The following is an 18,541-nucleotide window of genomic DNA, read 5'->3' as shown; positions in this document are numbered from 1 at the left end:
GTCGGCAGGGAAGGCTCAGGGATAGAAGGCCTCCTGGTGGTGTAGACGGGCATCGGCATGTGTGGACGCTGTGGGAAAAGAGAACACACGGGACACCATGAGTGTGGCCTCGGCACCAAGGCAAAAGTAACATTCAGGAAAGAAAGAAACCAACAAATGCCTAAGACCTTCTGAACCACCCCCTCCCCCAGAACAGGGAAAGAAAGAGATGGGATCTGTTGACCTACAAGTAGGGAATCCGGCTCCAGGGCTGGTCCGGAACAAAGGCATGACTGGATGCTGCTGATGCACTTTTGACATCGGGGAGGAACACACAAATTTTAGCCTCACATCGATGCTTCCTCCATTGGACCAGCTCTTCCATCCACTCTGCTCACGAGGCTATAGGAGTCCTGCTGCTGGAGGGTCACAGTGGCAGCTCCTGAGGAGGGATGGGCAGTGGGGGAATGTGTCAGGAAGGACAGCGGCTTGTTCTTCTCTAAGGATGGCATGTGTTCCAGGAGTGTCCGCCAATGACCTTCACATGTCAACAAACCCACTGTTCGCACACATTCAAGGCATAAGGCAACATCATGGGCACCAAGGGAAAAATGGGTGCAAAGACCGGGCCACTCAACTGCCCCTGGTCAGAGTGGAAGTGGAGCCCCGCCCTCCCCCAGGAGGCCAATGGAGCCCAGCGAGTGCCCCACAGAGCACAGCAGCCGGGAAGCAGCGCACACTCACCCTCACATAGTCACAAGATTCTGTGCCTTCCTTCCAGGTGCGCTTCTGCCCCTCTCGGGGTCTCCTGGGGAACCTCTGGAGCAGGGCCTTCCTCTGCTCGGCTTCTTGCCTGCACAAGAAATCAAAGCATGGAAAGGAGAAGGAACTCCCTTCCCTGTCTTCCAGCTGGACACCAGGTCCGGGCTTGGGCCAACATGGTCTTTTCCCTACTCCGCCATTTGACGCCCACGCCTGCCCCTCACCCTGACTAAAGTGAGCCCACCAGGTCGTCCAGGCAGTTTCTCTCATTCAGAGCCTATGAGAGAGTTTGCCTTATATTGTGCCAAGCTCCATACATTCACTGGTGCAGGCACACTGCTCCAGCCACAAAACCCCACACCAAGTCAGCAAGGACAGCACCATCAGCCAAATGTGGTCCCTGTTAGCCTGGGAGCTCCTCTGCCTGCCTCGCCTCTCCTGACTCTGCCCGCACGCTGCAGGGCACACAGTGTGCATGCGCACAGACACGGTGTCTGTCGGTCTCATCCCTGGCATTCGGGTCAGCAAGCCCCATTACTCACCTTCGTCTCTCTACTTTCTCCCTCTCAGCCTGGTTCAACAGCCCAGCCTGGTGCCGCTGGTCCCGCTGACTCCACGGCTCCACGTTCTCCTTCAGCCTCCTGGAGCCCAAGGCCACGGGAATGAGGGTTGCGCCCCAGTGTTTTATGGGGCATCTGGTGCTTGATGCCTTGTGTCCAAAGGCCCCACAGTCCCTGCACTTTACCTGGGGGAGGAAGGGGGAGGAGTCAGTGCATCCATTCAAATGCCAGTGAACCTGCCAAGCACACCAATGGGAGGCCATCCTCAGGGTGTGGCACATGGGTTGAGGACAGGGGACATCCTATCTGGCTAGTGAGGTGCCAGCATAGTGAAGACCTCAGGATGCTTCCTCCACAGCCCATGGAAAGGGGAGGGGAGGGGAGGGGAGGGGAGAAGGCATTGGAGGTGTCAGGTTGAAGACAGGTGGAAGCATCATTAAGATTAAGATTCGGGAATCTTAATCTGAAGGCTGAATCTGATCTTATGGTGCCCTGGGGCTGATGCTCAGAGCCTCTGAGTGTCCCAATGTGTAGCCTGGGGCATTTCCTGCCCATGTCACATTGGACAACTGAGTCTGGGCCATGATCTTCTGGGAGCCTAGCCTGTCTCAAGACTCCTGGCAGAGCTCCTGCTTCAAAACCCATGCCAGCCTCCACACTTACCCTGGGATCCTCCTCCTCTGGTCTGGGAACTCTGAGGGCCAGTCCTGCTGTCTGTGGCCTCTTGCCCTTCTGGGCTCTCAAGGGTCTGTTGGGCCCAAGCTGGCTGTGACGCGCCGCCATCAGTCCCACGTCCTGGAGGGACAAGTCAGTCAGCTTCGGGGATGGGTTTCGGGTAGCCTGAGGCAAAAGAAACAAGTGAGTCCTATTCACCATGACATCGGCCTCCTCCCTGTACCGTCTTACCAAGGAGGCATTAGCGAGTGTCAGGACATTTGTGCCAAACACACAATTCCCACTGTCTCTTCTCTTTCCTCCTTCCTGTCTACACCCTCCTGGCCAAGCCACATCCCCGCTCTGAGGAAGCCCACCCTGGAGGCTCAGGGACTCTTGTTGACACTATCATTAAGTCTCTCCAAATCCCCTGTGGAAACAAAACCAGGGACGAGACCTCTCCCGATTGAGGCCCAGTGGGATCCACCATGGAGCACGCAAAAGGCAAAAGCATCGGGAAAGTGGGCTTCCCTCTCTCATATCTGAATGCCCCTTGGGACACCAGAGGAAGCCATAGTTAAGTCCAGATACACTGGGAAAACACATTCCCCTCTACTCCATGGGAAGCTGCCCATCTGAGCACTTCCATTCCATGTGTTCGTGGCAGTGCCCCTAATTAACTGCCATCGAAACTTTGGGAAGTGAATTTCTTTTCACCTTGCGAACCAGGTAATTCTTCTATTGAAAAAAAAGTCAGTTATTTATGGGAGAAAGAGAGAGAGAGAGAGAGAGAGAGAGTGTGTGTGTGTGTGTGTGTGTGTGTGTGTGTGTGTGTGTGTAAGGGAGAGTGATCACCTGAGCTGTATGGACAGAGGGAGAAGCAGACACTCCCTGGGCAGGAAACCCAGTGAGCGCCTGGACTCATCTCCAGAGCCTGAGATCATGACCCGACCCAAGTCAGACCCTGAAACAATGGAGCTGCGCAGGCGCCCTGATCCTGTGTCTTCTCTAGGTCTGCAGTGCCCACTGAGACATTTACAGGCCTTCTGTCCCTGCTCGTCTACCACCCCACACCAATGTGACACTCGAGGCCCCATTCCATTCGCATTGGAACCTCCGGGTGTCCTGGGCATTCACAGCCATGCCTTGGCTCAGTCCCTGCTCTTAGAACATGTTAGACCAGAAAGAGTCCTTAACCCATGGAGGAAGGGCCAATCCCTCCACCATTTCCTCACTGTCCCATTATTCGCTCAGGAAAGGTAGGACCAGTGGTCCGAAAACTCACTTGAAGTGCAACTGTGGTCCTCACGCCTGTCAGGAGATGCTGGGAAAGGTCCTGGACAGGCTCCACTGCAGGAGACGGTGTGTCTCGTGGGAGAGAGGGATGGTGAGGAATGGCCACTTCCGTTGCTCCCTGACTTTTATACTGCTCCGAGGTCACGTGACGTTTCAACCACTTGAAAGACATCCATCTAATCCTCTTAGCTGCAGCAGGGTTTGAGCCAATCAGCAGCTGCAAGGAAGCTAATGATGCCCTCATGAGAAAGATTTCTATGACTCTGTGTGTGTGCCTGTGTGTGTGTGTGTCTGGGTGTGAATGGAGATGTAGGTCCATGCGGATTTGGTGGATACCAAAATTTCTGCAGGTGAAATTATATTGGTATATTTCAGCGTGGGAATTAACCTCAGGACTCACGGTTCCTGAACTATTTGTATTTTGCCAGCACTTCTGCTCAATTTAGAGCTAATAGCAATAAGAATGGGGTCACACTTTGAGGTTATTCATAATGTAATATCCTTTTTGTCAATTAACTTTCAGTTAAAAACTGAAATATCATAAAGAGCAAAAGCTTCCAATCGGCACTAATCACTTGATTGGATTAAGGGATTTGGGAGTGGTCCCTTTCTCATAGAGACCTATCAGGCCAGCCCACCTCCTCATCTTGCCTCCCTCAACAGACAGCACCTTCAGGTCTTTCTCAACCTCCCTAACAGCAGCCCCTGCACCTTTCTGAACAGAATTTGATCCGAGTTTCCATGTTGAATGGATACCTTTATGAATGTCCTTTTTCTTCTTGAGTAACTTCAAGTGAGCGAAGGAGAGTTAGACGTTAGTGCTCTAGAACAGGGAAGATCTCTTTCCCAAAGGAGCTCAGGTATCCCAGGGGAACGCCTTCTCCTCACCAGTCAGAGGCTTTGAGGCTGTAACCAATTATTTGGGGTATATGGTGTCCATGCTTTGCTTCTGCACTTCCATCTCTCTCAACTATGATCTCAATCTACAAAGATTATGAAGGTTTTGATGAATACCAGTATCTGCCTAGGTGTGGCCTGGGTCCACCACAAGAGAAATCCTCTGGCTGGTTTTATGATTTTGGGAAACATTCCTTCGAACTCTGTTTCCTACAAGAGTCTATATCCTAAATGCAGTGTTTATATGCCTCATTTTAACTGTTCCTCAGGGAATTCCACCCCAATATCCTTTATATTCTCTTGATTCAGTTGGAGTACGTTGTAGGCTTGTGCCTTTTTCCACATTACTGAGTAACACTGGACTCCACAGATATAATTGACTTGGATGTGGGAACATTGATGCAAAGATGCAAACATGTTTCATTGTTGGTTTCTTGTTTAAGATGATAGATAGATAGATAGATAGATAGATAGATAGATAGATAGATGATAGATAGATAGATGATAGATAGATAGATAGATAGATAGACAGATAGATAGATAGTTAGATGATAGATAGATTTGAGACAAGAAGAGACCAGAGAGAAACCACAGAGTAGCAGGAGAGTGGGGGCTGAAAAATAGAGGGAGAGAGATTCTCAAGGAGATTACCCAGCAGCCATGCTGCTGGGTGCTGAGCTGCCTCCCACATTGCTGAGACCAACGTGTTTCACATTATTTTTCATTTCCAGTTAAGAAGCATAGGACACTAAGGCCCTTGACCAGACATTATCTAGAACACCTCAACTGCCAAAGCAGCCACATTGGAAGGAATTGGCATCGGATTCCTTCCTGACAGTGGGGCTTTTCCTTATCCACTACTGTCTCACGTCTATGAACCAGAGTATCTTCACTCCCTTGCTCTTACTCTGTGTGGGATTTCTTAAAATTCCATTCTCTCCCTGAGTTCCCTTCCTTGTTTATGGAGTCTTCAGGTACCATGTTTCCTTCAATTCTTTGCTTCTGTATGATCCCTGGCATGTGAGACCCAACATGCTAGAGCCACCACATGGAACTGGTTTACTTAGATGTCTCCAAATGGAACAATCCCGAATGCAACAAAATGTATTGTTTCCATAAGGGTTCCAAATTGTGTATCACACAATCACTAAAAATTTTAAAGACAGGATTAGCTCTGTCCACTGCCAGAAGAGTGAATGCAATGGCTTCTGCTAAAGAAACTAAAATACTGTATTGAAACCTCCTCATCTCGCCCTCTGGTAACAGGAGGCTAATGTATTTTATGTCTCCTTATCACCACTCGGTTGGGTTTCTTGTCCCAGTAAAATGAGCACTTTTAATAATATAACTGTGGAATGGATTGTTCCTATCTCCATGCCTTTACTGTGGTTGATTACCAACAGTGGAGAGGCAGAGGTAAGATGTGGTCCATCTGTGGTATCTTCTATTAGAGCAGTTGGTAATGGGATAATGCATTCCCCATGTGAGGAGGCAATCTCCCTAGAAGCTGTTTCCACAAGTCTCCTGCATGAGCTCAAACCTGTTACGACACACACATGCCCCCTAGGATATCTCCTGTGAAAAGCCCTGACGTTGTTTTCTCCTGCTGGACAACACAAAAGCTCAGGAAGGGAAGTCAAGTAATCCCTTCAGCTTACATCCACCCACCATGGCCAGGAACCTACCCTCGTTGTCAACCTCACAGACCACTGATTCAATGTGGCCTCCCAGATTAAGCCTCCACATACCGCCATGGAATCTAGCCTGGGGCTGTCCCCAAATCCCAGTTTCAGCCCAGATCCCTATTGTGAAAACATTTCCAGCCTGACATCTTGCAAAAGGTTGATGGAGCCAGGACTCAACTCATTGTCACCTGGAAACAGGTTGGAGGTCTCCCTAGAACTGCATCCAGGATTGGCAATTCCGGGTTCCCTGGAAAGGACTGGGGAATCTGTTCTGTGGGAGGCTATGCAGATTCTTCGGTCTGTCCTCCTGACTAATAGATCTTGATATAGAGTGAAACCCCTTAAGTAACTAATGGATACCTGGACAGGATGAGCATTGACCTCCAGACACCTACCCAGAGAATTCATCTGCTGACTGTCCAGCCTCCACAGTCCCCACAATGTGCTACCCAACCATCTCCTGGTCATCCCTCCCAGGTGTCTCTACTAGCCTTGGCCAGAGATGGTGTGCTCCTGGTTCAAATCTACTCCCCCCACCTAATTTTTCACACACACTTCTTCCTGGTCAGAGCCCTCATAACTGAAGAGACCCTGAAGAATAATGTGCCCATGTCCCATTGCATTTCCTCTTAAATGGCTCCTGGCGCTTCCCCTATATTAATCCAGTGAGTAGGAGTGAGACATTCCCATAGAGGGAGGATATGAATTTAGGTTGCTGGTGACCTAGATGTGGCTGCGGGAATTCCACTCAGGGTAAACAGGCAAAGAAGCCTCTGTGAGGAGCCAGCCTGGAAATAAAATAATTATTTCAAATATCTGAAATACTGGGGAGTAAAAGCATGCACACCAAATCATATGTTGCAGTCTTCTATTAAGATTAAAAAAAACACACAACTGCCTAATAACATTTTAGATCAAAAATGAACAAAGCAGATGCAATATTCCCCATAACAATTTCAGAAAAATAATATCAACAAGTACAGAAAATGTCTTCTAGGAGAAAACATAGTATAATTTGCAGATCTCTGGATGGGATCTTTTTCTAAATCAGAAATTCAGACATTTGTAAAACAGTTTCAGATTAACTTGTTTACTTCTGTTTACAACCAATGTACAAATTGCCAGGATGATTTACCTACATTTTTTAGAAAATGTATTTCAGTAAGACAAACTTGACATTCTGGATTGGTAAGCACCCTTTGAGATTCCCATATATATACCTAACGAAAAACTGCAGTGTCTGTGTAGTGGGGGGAGTATATGTGTAGGCGCCCAAAAGCATACCATGTAGCACATTGTGGACTTGACCATTTCCAACTAGTTCAGCAGAGGAATTCCTGGTTCACCATATCAGTCCAGGAGGGGGACATATCCTTATTCCAACAGACTCCTCCTGAGGGACCTCTTCTGTGAAAGACAAGTCTCCCAGTCCATGAGCTGTCTCATTCCCTATGACAGTCTTCAGAGGACGAGGATACCTACAGGTCTTCTTAGGAAACTCTAGCAAACACATACACAGAGGTTCCCTCACTCTTTATGACACGATAAACTGTGTTTGTAAAAAAAAAAAAAATTCCCAGACATGAAAGAAACCTTGACACTTTCTATCTCTAATCTGCCTCTGTTACATGAAAATCTACAAAAAAGTGTGATTTCTTCTGCACAGTTCCTATTGTCCCTTACTTTCCAGTAAGGGTGGCATGTCCAAGTTTGAATACAGAGTGAACATACATTATGATGAGATGTCACAACTGCACATCTATGGTCACACTCAGAAGCTTTTGGTTATCATGCGATAATTTTCATTCTACAATCAATTTGTCAATTACTTCTCTAAGAAATAGAATGATAACACAGAGCACCTATAACCTGACCTCAAAAACCATTTTGCTAGATTCGTGAACTTGGCACTGTTTTTCTGAGGTATCAACCCAGGTCCAAACGTGAATTTGAACTGGTCTGAAATCCAGAGTCCACTTCTTCTGTGGCAGGAGGTGCCACATAGCAGACGGTAGCAAAATATTCATAGGAACTTATGTTCAGTGGGAGGCTGGGCATTTCCCCTTGGAATAAGAGTCCCTGTCAGTTTCCTTCTCTGCCGTCTTAATGTAGGAGATAGTGAAGGGAACATAATACATTCAATGAGATTCAATCAGGCTGGATGCAGTTATCTCCCCAAAATAAGCATTTAATTCCTTTCTTACCATTTCCAAGCAATGACCAAAACACATCGCTGGCAAGGCCCCACGCATGCTTCTGTTCAGGCAAATATTCTTTTGATATAAATAGAAGATAAGCAATGGGAAGTGCGGAGCATGACGAGAGGGTCGAATATACTTCAAATCCAGGTCCTCAGCATCATATCCACTCTCAATCCTGACTGCTCACTACCTCTCACCTGCAAGTTGCCCCTACTCTCCCCAAGGCTGAAGGAGAGGCCGGTTCCAGGATAGACCCCATATGAATCCACACTATTCCAATATAAGATCATGACAATGAACCCGCTTTAAATGTCAGTGTCCTCTAGTTTCAGTCGAAGGCCATAGCCCAGGAACACACCCAGATAGATGGTTCTTCCATACATACAGAACACACATTTCACACAACACCAAATATTTCCAGTGTGGGACTGTGTTCGGGTTTGGTGAGTGAGTGACACCGTGTGTGTGTGTGTGTGTGTGCGCGCGTGCGCGTGCGTGCCCATGTGCAATAAAGTTAGTAGACACATCCCTGCACTGCTTCCCCAGACCTCTGTCCCTTCTTGCTCGTCCTTTTGGTTGGTCTGGCTCTCCCTGGCACATGCGGGACTTTGGCCACATCCCCGGCCACCTGAGGTGGGATCATCCCAGCTGCAGTGTGGAGCAGGTCCATGGTTTGCTGAGGATGATTCTTGGGCATCTCATGTCTGTATTTGGAGTGCTGAAGGATGACTGCATTCTCAGGAAGAGCAATTTCTCTTCTCCTGACATGAAGTTCAGGCTTAGGTCGGTTGCGTTCTTGGAGGCATCTCCCCTGGTCTAATGTGGTTTGTTGCCTTGAGGTCTCTTCCCCGTGCTCCTCTGACTCAGCAAGGTTCACAGTGGGATCCCTTGTGCTCTCTCCTGAGGCCTCACCCACCTCTGCGGGGTCTGCCTCGGGAGATGCGATTCCTCCCTCGACTGACCCACTCACAAGGTCTCTTTCCATATCGGTCTTCTGCATATAAAAGAGGACATAGGCAAGTTGGCGCAGGGCACAAGTCACAACGCAGGCGCTGACCTTAGCATCATCCATTTTATGCCACTGGCCATTTCCTGCCTTTACGAAACAGAAATAACGTCCACTGTGGCAACTCCACCCAGCATGCACCAGCACGGCATAGAGCACATAAACCAAGGGTCCTGCCCTCTGCTCAGACAGGGAGTGTTGCATGTCAAGGCACTCAGGATATTGCATCTCCTTAGTCATTTTGTTGCCTGTGAAGTCTGAGAATCGTTTCAAGACCAGGATGAGGACTTTTGCACAACTGTGCAAAGTCAACACCTTGGACGCAGGCACTTTCTCTAGACACTTACTACAATGGTAGGCATTTTCACCTTCAAGCATTTCGGGCTTCACCAACTGCTCCAAAGCTTGGCTGACACTCTGAGCAGCCCCGATGTCCAGGCTGATGTCCAGGTAAGGTTCCAGAGTGCTGGAAATGCTTTGGCAGTGGAGACACTGGATTTGTGACCTCCAGTACCCCCCAAAGCTATGCTGGATGAGGGTGCTGTCCTGAGCATGCTGAGAGTCTGAGGGCTTGTCTTCAGGCAAGCATGCTTGCTGCATTGCATCCAGAATGAACATGAGATACTCATGGGCATCTTCTTGCTTGTGTGTGTGGAAGGCGGCGAGCAGGAGTGGAAGGGGTCGGAGCACACGTCCAGGATGGCAGAGAACCCGGGTCATGTGAGCCTGCAGAGTACACAGCGTGCAGGATGTCTGCTTCCTACAGGCTGTCCCGTGCTTCTGGGACAGCACGTAGCTGGCAAGGGGCTCTGTGTAGGTCAGACACTGTAGGGTTGCATTCACGTAGCAAGTGTTCCCCGTGTTCTGAAGCCCAGCTCCCACCTGGGAAAGATCCTCCCAACTCAGAGGCGTCTTGGTGGGAGGCCGCCCTGCTGATGCGGGAGCCAAAGGATCAGTCAGGGAGGAGAGTGTCTTTGATGCAGGGGATGTCTTCTCAGGCAGAGAGGGTCCTCCGTGGACTTCAGCACCACCTCTCTTTGACCAGCATGATTGGGGTTTGGGAGAGTCGTTGAACTGAGATGCCTCTGAGCGGTGGAGGTAGGCAGCCTCCATGTCGGCAGAAACAGTGTCCACAAGATAAATTCAACCAGGAGCTTCAGGTCACAAAGGGATGCTTCTCTCACTGAGCCAGTTTCCAAATGGCAGATAGTGACCCTCACCTCCACCTTTTATGGCTTTTGGGCCCTGGGATAAGGCACAAAATCCTCTAATCCACTGGAATCGCTTGATTGGATTACAGGATTTGGGTGTGGTCCCTTTCTCATAGAGAACATTCAGGTCAGCCCACCTCCTAATCTTGCCTCTGAAAACAGCCAACACATTCAGATTCTTCTCAACCTCTTTAAGTGTCCCTGCACCTTTCTGAACAGAATTTGTTCAGAGTTTCTATGTTCAAAGGAAATCTTTTTGAAAGTCCTTTTCCTTTGACTAACCGCAAGGGAGCCAAGGAGTGTCAGATGTCAGTCCTGTAGGACAGGGAAGCTCACTTTCCCAAAGGAGCTGAGATATCACATAGGAACACGTTCTCCTCACCAGCCAGAGTGTTTGTAGCTGTAACCAATTATTTGGGAACGTGGCATCCATTGCTTTGCTTCTACACCTTCATCTCTCTCTACTATGATTCCAATATACAAAGATTATGAAGGTTTAGATGAATATCATTTTCTGCTTAGGTGTGTCTCGGGTCTACAACAAGAGAAATTCAATGGCTGGTTCTATGCTTTGGGAAAGATTCCTTTAAAACTCCTTTTCCTGCAAGTCTATATCTTAAATCCAGTTTTTATATGCCTAATTTTAACTGTTCCTCAGGTAATTCTACACCAATATCCATTATATACTTTTGATTTAATTGGAGTATGTTGTAGGCTTGCACATTTTTTACACATTATGGTTTTGGCAGTTGTAGATGCAGGGAGGAAGGCACTGCGGTGGCTCGTGGTTTGGAAATGCCATTATGGTTTATTCTGCTTACAGAATTAGTAGTGTCTGTGGAAATTTTGAGTCGACAAGACAATTAATTCCTTCTTGTGACCATGACCTTTTCCAGTTTATGAATTTGGGTAAGTCTTAGGAAAGGTGGAAACCTAAGTCCATTTGTCTTCGTTACTAAACAGAGGCCAAGAACAACAGGAGCATTTTGCCAGGCCTTGGTCAGTGACTGGGCTTCAGAAACACTGGGGCCCTGCTGAATTCTTGACGTTCACTTGTCATCACTGGACACTAAGAGAATAAAAGTGTCATCTTTGACACCACCATGTTTTAGGATATTTATTCTGTAATCACGGAGTCCAAAAAAATTTTGTGTAGGATGCTCTTTATGATATCTCCGTTTTTAACTGGAAGTTTTAATTGACAAAATGAATGTTACATCATGAATATCCTCAAACTTTGACCCCATTTTCATTGCCATTAGCTCTCAATCGAGCAGAAGTGTTGGTAAAATACCAATAGTCAGGAAACAGGAGTCCTGAGGTTAATTCCCACGCTAAAATGTACCACTATGATTTCACTTGCAGAAATTTTGGTATCCACCAAATCCGCATGGACTTACATGTCCATTCAGAGACACACACACAGGCACACACACATAGAGCCCACCCGCTGTGGGCTCTGCAAATGGACATTGTTTTCTCCTGAGATGGGTTTTTCTTGTGTCAATGCTGGTAGCTTTGCGGGAACTGTGATTGTCAATATTTAACCCATGCAGCTTGTTTATTCTTTAGTGTTAATTTAGAATTGTGTGTAGTGTTTTATGTCCCTTAATAAAATATTAGCACAGATGAATAGCGTGCATGTCTTGCTTTTGATCTTGTTTTGTGGGGGGGTTTTCTCGGCATTTCTGAACCTCTCTATAATTACATTAAGTCCATTAATTCCTCCAGCCTTAGTTACCTGAGGGGAGACAGCAGCTTGATCGGTTCAGGGAATACGTAGACATTGAGGATCTCCTGCACACCCAGGGTTCTGCGTGAAGTACTGCATAGGGAACATTGATCCCTGAGCATCCAGGGTGGGTGCCATTAGCACCACACGGGGCCTCGGTTGCACGTTGGTCTGTAATGGGACGAGTTGACGGTTGTCCTCTATACATATCCCAAAACCCACTTCAATGTTGGTTCATGCTGCCTCCTTCCTGAGGCCTGGGCATGGAGATTTTTCACCCTCCAGATGATTTCCCAAGGAGGCAATGTTTGACAAGTGGGCACATAATGGTCCAATAACACGAGACCCAGGACTGGTTGCTTTCTTCTGACTCTCTCTCTCTTTCTCTCTCTGTCTCTCATCCTCAGGCATATCTCTGATGTGGGCTCATGGAAACAAAACAATATAACACCATGTGAAACCAAACCAAATGAAACTAAATGAAACAAAACCAAATCAATCCAAACCAAACCAAACCAAACCAAAGCACATCCATTGTCGTGTTGAGAGAATTTCTTTTTTTAGGAAAAACAACTGACTGCTCTTTCCTCACTCCAGAGCACATGTTTAAGGGTGTTCCCTCTCTCTGTGCAGATGCCTGTAGGTGGAGGGTAGAGGAGCTCCTGGATGAGCGCACTGGGCTTTTAAAAGTCAGAGGTCAGTAGAGAAGCCATGGTGTGGGATCCTTCTCCTGCCCCCAAGGCCTAAGTAACTCCCATTCATGCAATCATTATGTGACCCAGGTCAGAGTCTGGTCCCTTGAGCCTTGGGCCCCGGTCTCATCCCATGAACACTTCCCTATTGCTATCTCACGGCTTCTGACGAAAATGCGGCTTCTTGGGCACTCAAGGGATGCGTGCAGTAATAGAAATGTTCCCTACTTTCTGGAAGCCTATGAAGATCCCAGAGTTCCAAGGGTAGAAAGGCCTATCCTCACAGGGGATGTTGGGATTGGAGCTAGTGAAGTAGCCTAAGGAGTCTTGAACCTGCAGATATATAGGGTACAGGGGTGAGGAGACAGGCAGGCGTGAGCAAAGGGCCATAAGGCTGGGTTCTCCATCAGAATTGGCACTTCATGTACAGTTGAGGGGATTCATTCCATGTGACCAGGGAGACCAGGGAGAAAGGCTAGCTGAAGAAGTCCTGAGCAGGCCCGTGCTCTCCCCTCTAGTCACCTCACGTGTCTTTTGCTTCCCCGCCATCCATTAACCAAAGCAAAGCAAAGCAAAGCAAAGCAGACCAAACCTGTCTTCCCAAAGGAAAATCCACTCCCATCCAGATATGGAGGAAGACAGAGTTATCTGGACAAACTGGCATAGGTTATGGATACACCATGAGCGTGAGACACTAAATCTCAAAATTGTCAAGAAGCAAAACTTATAGATGGAGAACCATAAAATTCATTCCAGTGACAAAAAGCCAAACATGAAGAATGTATCTATAAAATAAAAATGTAAAAAAATTGATGTTAACAAAAGCCTTAAAATCAGAGTTGAGAAAATATGAAACCAGGTGAAAAGGGGAAAAACACAAAAAAGCATCGTATAATTTTAAACCGCAGATATAGGAATCATTAGGTAAATGCTCAAATTCTGTATACTGTGTTGTCCCAAACCCGGGATACGCACAACTGAATACATATTCTTCTCAAGTGCACATGGAACTTTCTCCAGAATGGACCACATATTGGGTCACAAATCGGGTCTGAACTGATACCAAAAGATTGGGATCGTCCCCTGCATATTCTCAGACCATAATGCTTTGAAATTAGAACTCAATCACAAGAAGTTTGGAAGGATTTCAAACACGTGGAGGTTAAGGATCATCCTGCTAAAGATGAAAGGGTCAACCAGGAAATTAAGGAAGAATTAAAAAGATTCATAGAAACAAATGAGAATGAAGATACAACCATTCAAACTCCTTGGGATAGAGCAGTACCAAAGTTTCTACAAATAGTCCTATATTGGTTGATTTTACTGTGGGTTTTAACCTGAGGCTTTATCTCTGCTGAATTTTTTTTTATTTTATCACGATTCTGCTCAACTTAGAGCAAATAACAATGGAATAGACCTACAAATGTGGATCACCAAATTAACTGAAATAGTTATCAGTCTACTAGTTTTAAAATGACCAATGGACGCCTGCCTGGCTCAGTCTGAAGGGCGTGTGGTTATTGATCTTGGGGTCGTGACTTCGAGTCCCACATCGGGCACAGAGTTTCCTTAAAAAAAAAAAAGAAAAGAAAAGCACAAGTGTTTAAAAATGCCCCAAATCAATAAGGCTCCCACCGCTGAGCTGGCCCATGGTGGGATGGGACTTCCCACCTGCTCCTTCAGCCGCTGAGCCCTGAGCACAGATAGTGCCAGAGCTGAGAAGCCGACCAGGTCCTCCTTCTCGGAGCTCATGCTCCAGGGGGAAAGATGGACAAAATACGGAAAATCATCAGGAATGAAAAGAGCAATTGCTCCCTAAAAAAAGAGCCTGATGCTACCTCTGACTCCTGAACTCTACAGGTGAGGCTGTGTCAAACTGTGGGGCTTTGACAAACGCAGCAGCTGGGGTTCCAGGGAGCCACTGAGGGGAGGAGGTGCAGATCCAAGCAGAGCCACTGCCTGCCAGGATCACAGCCTGTGAAGAAGGCAGAAGGGAGCATGGAGCCAGCTCTGTGCCTTCTTTTGGGGTCAAGGCTGCTCCTCCCTTCCTGAGGGGGCTGGGGAAAGTTGTGTGGATGGAACTGGCTACAGACATGGAGATGTGACGGGGGTGGGGGTGGGCACTGACAGCCCAGACAGGAGGCATTCCAGCACATTCCAGTCTGAGGAAGAGCCCGGGTCAGGGCGACACACTGGGTGCACCGCTGTCCACAGCTCACCCAGTGGAAATGAAGGAATGGCCTGTAACACACGACAGGTAGGGTTTCAGGATGAGGACAGCCTCACACCTTCTGGGCCAAGACTCCGACAACTTCTGTAGGGTTTGCCTTGGATTCAGGAGACTAGGATCGTGGGAAGCTATTACCCATCCCTCCCCCGGAGGGACTGTCATCTTCTGGGCCTCCAGAATGAGAATACAGGTGCCCACGTGTGTGCACACAGGACCTTGTGGGCCTGGACACAGGTACACACCAAGGAAGAACATGTGGTGGGAGGTATTTCCTGCATGTGACACCCGTCTCCAATGTCATAGATATGATGCCACAGTGGCCTGGGGACATCTGGAGGAAGCACCCGCTAGGATACTCCCTGTTCCACAGGCAAGACGCAGACCATCCCCGACAGGCACAATGGCTTCTGAGGGGTCAAAACCAGGGAAGAATGGAAAGTTGTGTCTGAACCCAGGTGTGTTTCCAGGCTGGGGCCCTGGCTGCACACAGTCCTTCCATGGGGCCTGCGGAGAGGGATGCAGTTGTGTCATTCTGTGCACACATGCCATTGCCTGCAGGGAGCCGTCGGCAGCCCCGAGCACTGCTCCTGAAGCTTCCTCCAGGTGTGGACTCAGGCAGGGGGTTCCAGGCAGTGAGGTGACTTCCTTGACACAGAGCCCAACAGAACTTGGAACCCCTGTAACCAGGCACCCGCATTCTAGGGCAGCCCCACCTCAGGGTCACTTGGCTGGAGACATCCGCGACTGAAAGATGTTCTCTTGCTACTTTCCCACTTCTGGGGACTCTGGTTTCCAGGAACCCCAGGGATGCCGCTTGTTCACAAGGCCTTCCAGTCAGAGGAAGAACCCGGGTCAGGGCGACACACAGTTCACAAGGGGCTGTAGACTTTGGCTCCACCATAAAATCCAACGCCTCAGGGCGTTTATCAAGAGGCACCATAAGGTAATACAGAGCAGCCCAGCCCAGGCCAGGCCACCTCTGCCAGCCATCCTGGGCAGCCCCATCCCCTCCTCTTCAGTTTCAGGGAAACAGGGATCTGTGGGCAGGTCACATCCAGGCTGGAGGACGTTGCAGGGCAGCAGGTCCCCGGTGATCCCTTCAGGGTCACCCTGATGTCACGGTGGGCAGGGTGGAAACAGGATTCCTGAGGTGCCTCTTACCCAACCCAGAGTTAACCCAAGGCCTGGCAGCTGCATCCCTTTGCTCTCCTTGGGGGAGGTGTGTGCCGACTGCACTGTGGTGTGTCTGGAATGGAGTCAGCTGGGTGTGCGGCCCAGCCAAGGCAGCCAGACCGGGCGCTGAGGCCTCCTGCCGGGCTGCCGGGCACTGTCTTTACACGGAGATCCACCCAGGACATGGGGCAGGAGGGGGAGGAAGAGGTGGTCTGCCCCACCGCCTTGGGGAACTGGGAATTGCCCTGCACAGCTAACAGAGGCCAGCGCGGGCTCCAGGTGAGTGCAGGGGCTGGGGCTATCTGACACCCAGGGCTCTGATGTGGCAGGAAGACCCCGGGTCCCAGAAGCCAGCCTGCAACTCCCCTGGGCTCCCCCCTAGACACCTGCTCCCACATGAGCTGGATTCCCCTCCTCCCCAGACTTGCCCCCATGGCCCTGACCCTGCCTGGGCCAGATGCAGAGTCCCTGTGCACAGATTTGGAGGAATATCAGAATAGAGCCTTCAGGGGATGGCTGGTCGCCCAGTGGTTTAGCGCCTGCCTTCCACCCAGGCCCTGACCCTAAGAGTCCCGGTATCCAGTCCTGCCTCGGGCTCTCTGCACGGCGGCTGCTTCTGCCTCTGTCAGTGTGTCTGCCTCTCTGCTTTTGTGTCTCTGTGTCTCTCATGAATAAATAATAAATGTTTTAAAAAAGAGACACACCATGTCTCATCGCACTCACTCTCCAGTAGTTTGCACTGTCCTATGCTTTCTCCTAACTGGTGCTCCCCAGAGACCCCATTGGCCTGAGGTCCTTCCCCACCTTCCCCAAGGCTTGAGCATGGTCCTGGTGAGTTGGGAGACTTTCTCCCAAAGGGACACGGGGCTCACTGTACTGTGTCTATTGCTCCGCAGTTAGGTTTTGAAGGAGCACATCCCTGACCCCCTTCCCGGGGTCAGGCACAGGGGCCTCGTGTGCTGCACAACATGTCAGAAGGCCAGTCGGTTCCCACAGCCATTGAGCCCTTCACTGATGCAGGGCTCGATGCGATTCCCTTCTGTTGCCAAATTACAGGACGGAGCTCAACATCCTGCAGCCCTCACACCCTGAGCCCTCCCACCCAAGGAAAGGTCTCCCTGTTGGCACCTCAAGAGACAGACGTGTGGTCAAATTCAAGGGGTAAAGCCATTAACGCAGGGAAGTGATTTTAAACCTCAGCTGGCAGTTGGACCTGGGATGCCAACCTCTCCCACTAGATCCTTGTATTGATCCAAATTTGTTTGAAAATTTATCCTCTCAGATTATTTCTTTATTGGATAATTTGCTTGTTTAAGAGGCAGGCAGGGAGCAAGGAGTAGGAGAGGGAGACACGGGCTCCTCAAGCACACTCTGCCCTAAGCGCAGAGCCTGCCAGGGGCACGATCTCAGGATGTTGAGGCTATGACCTGAGCCACAAGCAAGAGTCAGATGCTAAGTGACTGAGCTGCAGGCGTCTAGCCCCAGGTTCCTGCTGTGGGGAGAGAGAGTCCCTGAGATGTTTCCAAAGGAAATCCTGGCCCCTTTGGGAACATGGACCCTGTCATTTGGAACCAGTACACCACCAATGCTCAATGGAGGTCTGGCCATGAAGACCAATGAGATCTCTGTGATCCAGAGTGGGGGGATTCCTACCCTCCCAGTCTCCCTGGGGCCAGCTCCATTGTGAACAACACCCCTATCTCCGAGATGGATGGCTCCCAGTCTGCCATCAGTGCTGAAGTGGAAAAACCAGGTGCTGCCGACAGCGTCCCCAAACACCAATTCCCTCACTTCCTCGAAGAAAATAAGATTGCAGTCAGCTAAGCTCTTTGTCGAGGGAGAAATGCAGGCAGAATGACCTCTAGAACTCTACTTTTTTTTTTCCTTGTTAGAAGAACCCATCTCCTCCTGTTTTTCTTACTGATGTGCAGATGTTTACACTTGTGATCACAACCTCAGGCAAGTCCTACAATCAGATGTTGTTATGCTGCTTTGCAAAAAAAAAAAAAAAAAAAAAAAAAAAAAAAAAATTAAAAAAGAGAAAAGAAATTGAAAAAAGAAAAAAACCAAAAAATACTGAAACGTATACAGGCTAGAATTTTTTTTTCTTCATTTTGGAAAGAAGCGGGTCCTGCAAAGTAGCTTTGTTACTTGCGACAAGCTGTATACATAAAACCCTTGTACAACCAAGAATAAGTATTTCCAAAGACTATCCTCCTATTTCAAGTTGGAACTTACTGAATTAAAATGGACAAGACAACTGTTAGCCTATTGGGGGAGGGGGTACTGTATACTTCCCTGGTGACTCTATGTGGGTACGTGGACAAGATCTGGCATCTGTTTAGGGCCCTGTTTCGTATGACACCCACCCACCATCTTTCCATTTTTTTTCCTGAATGTACTTTCTTTTTCTTTAAACCAAGGTTGTAGAATTACAAAATTCCTTCAACCTTGGTCCTTAGG

At 48.7% G+C, this 18,541-nt stretch overlaps 1 protein-coding gene across 1 annotated transcript; it reads right to left on the bottom strand.

The window, feature by feature from the left end:
- Nucleotides 1-406: 406 nt before the first annotated feature.
- On the bottom strand, nucleotides 407-10,153 carry LOC140615305 (ubiquitin carboxyl-terminal hydrolase 17-like protein 6). The gene is made up of 4 exons (XM_072795216.1): nucleotides 8,583-10,153; nucleotides 1,284-1,382; nucleotides 724-832; nucleotides 407-421 (listed from the first exon to the last, which is right to left on the bottom strand). Exons 1-4 carry the CDS (start codon nucleotides 10,151-10,153, stop codon nucleotides 407-409), a joined length of 1,794 nt encoding a protein of 597 aa, XP_072651317.1.
- Between the last annotated feature and the right edge of the window lie 8,388 nt (nucleotides 10,154-18,541).

This window comes from Canis lupus, chromosome 23 (assembly GCF_048164855.1).
Source record: "Canis lupus baileyi chromosome 23, mCanLup2.hap1, whole genome shotgun sequence".
Classification (NCBI taxonomy): Eukaryota; Metazoa; Chordata; class Mammalia; order Carnivora; family Canidae; genus Canis; species Canis lupus.
Note: the sequence above shows the minus strand (reverse complement) of the source record. Positions and strands in the feature narration are given on the sequence as shown.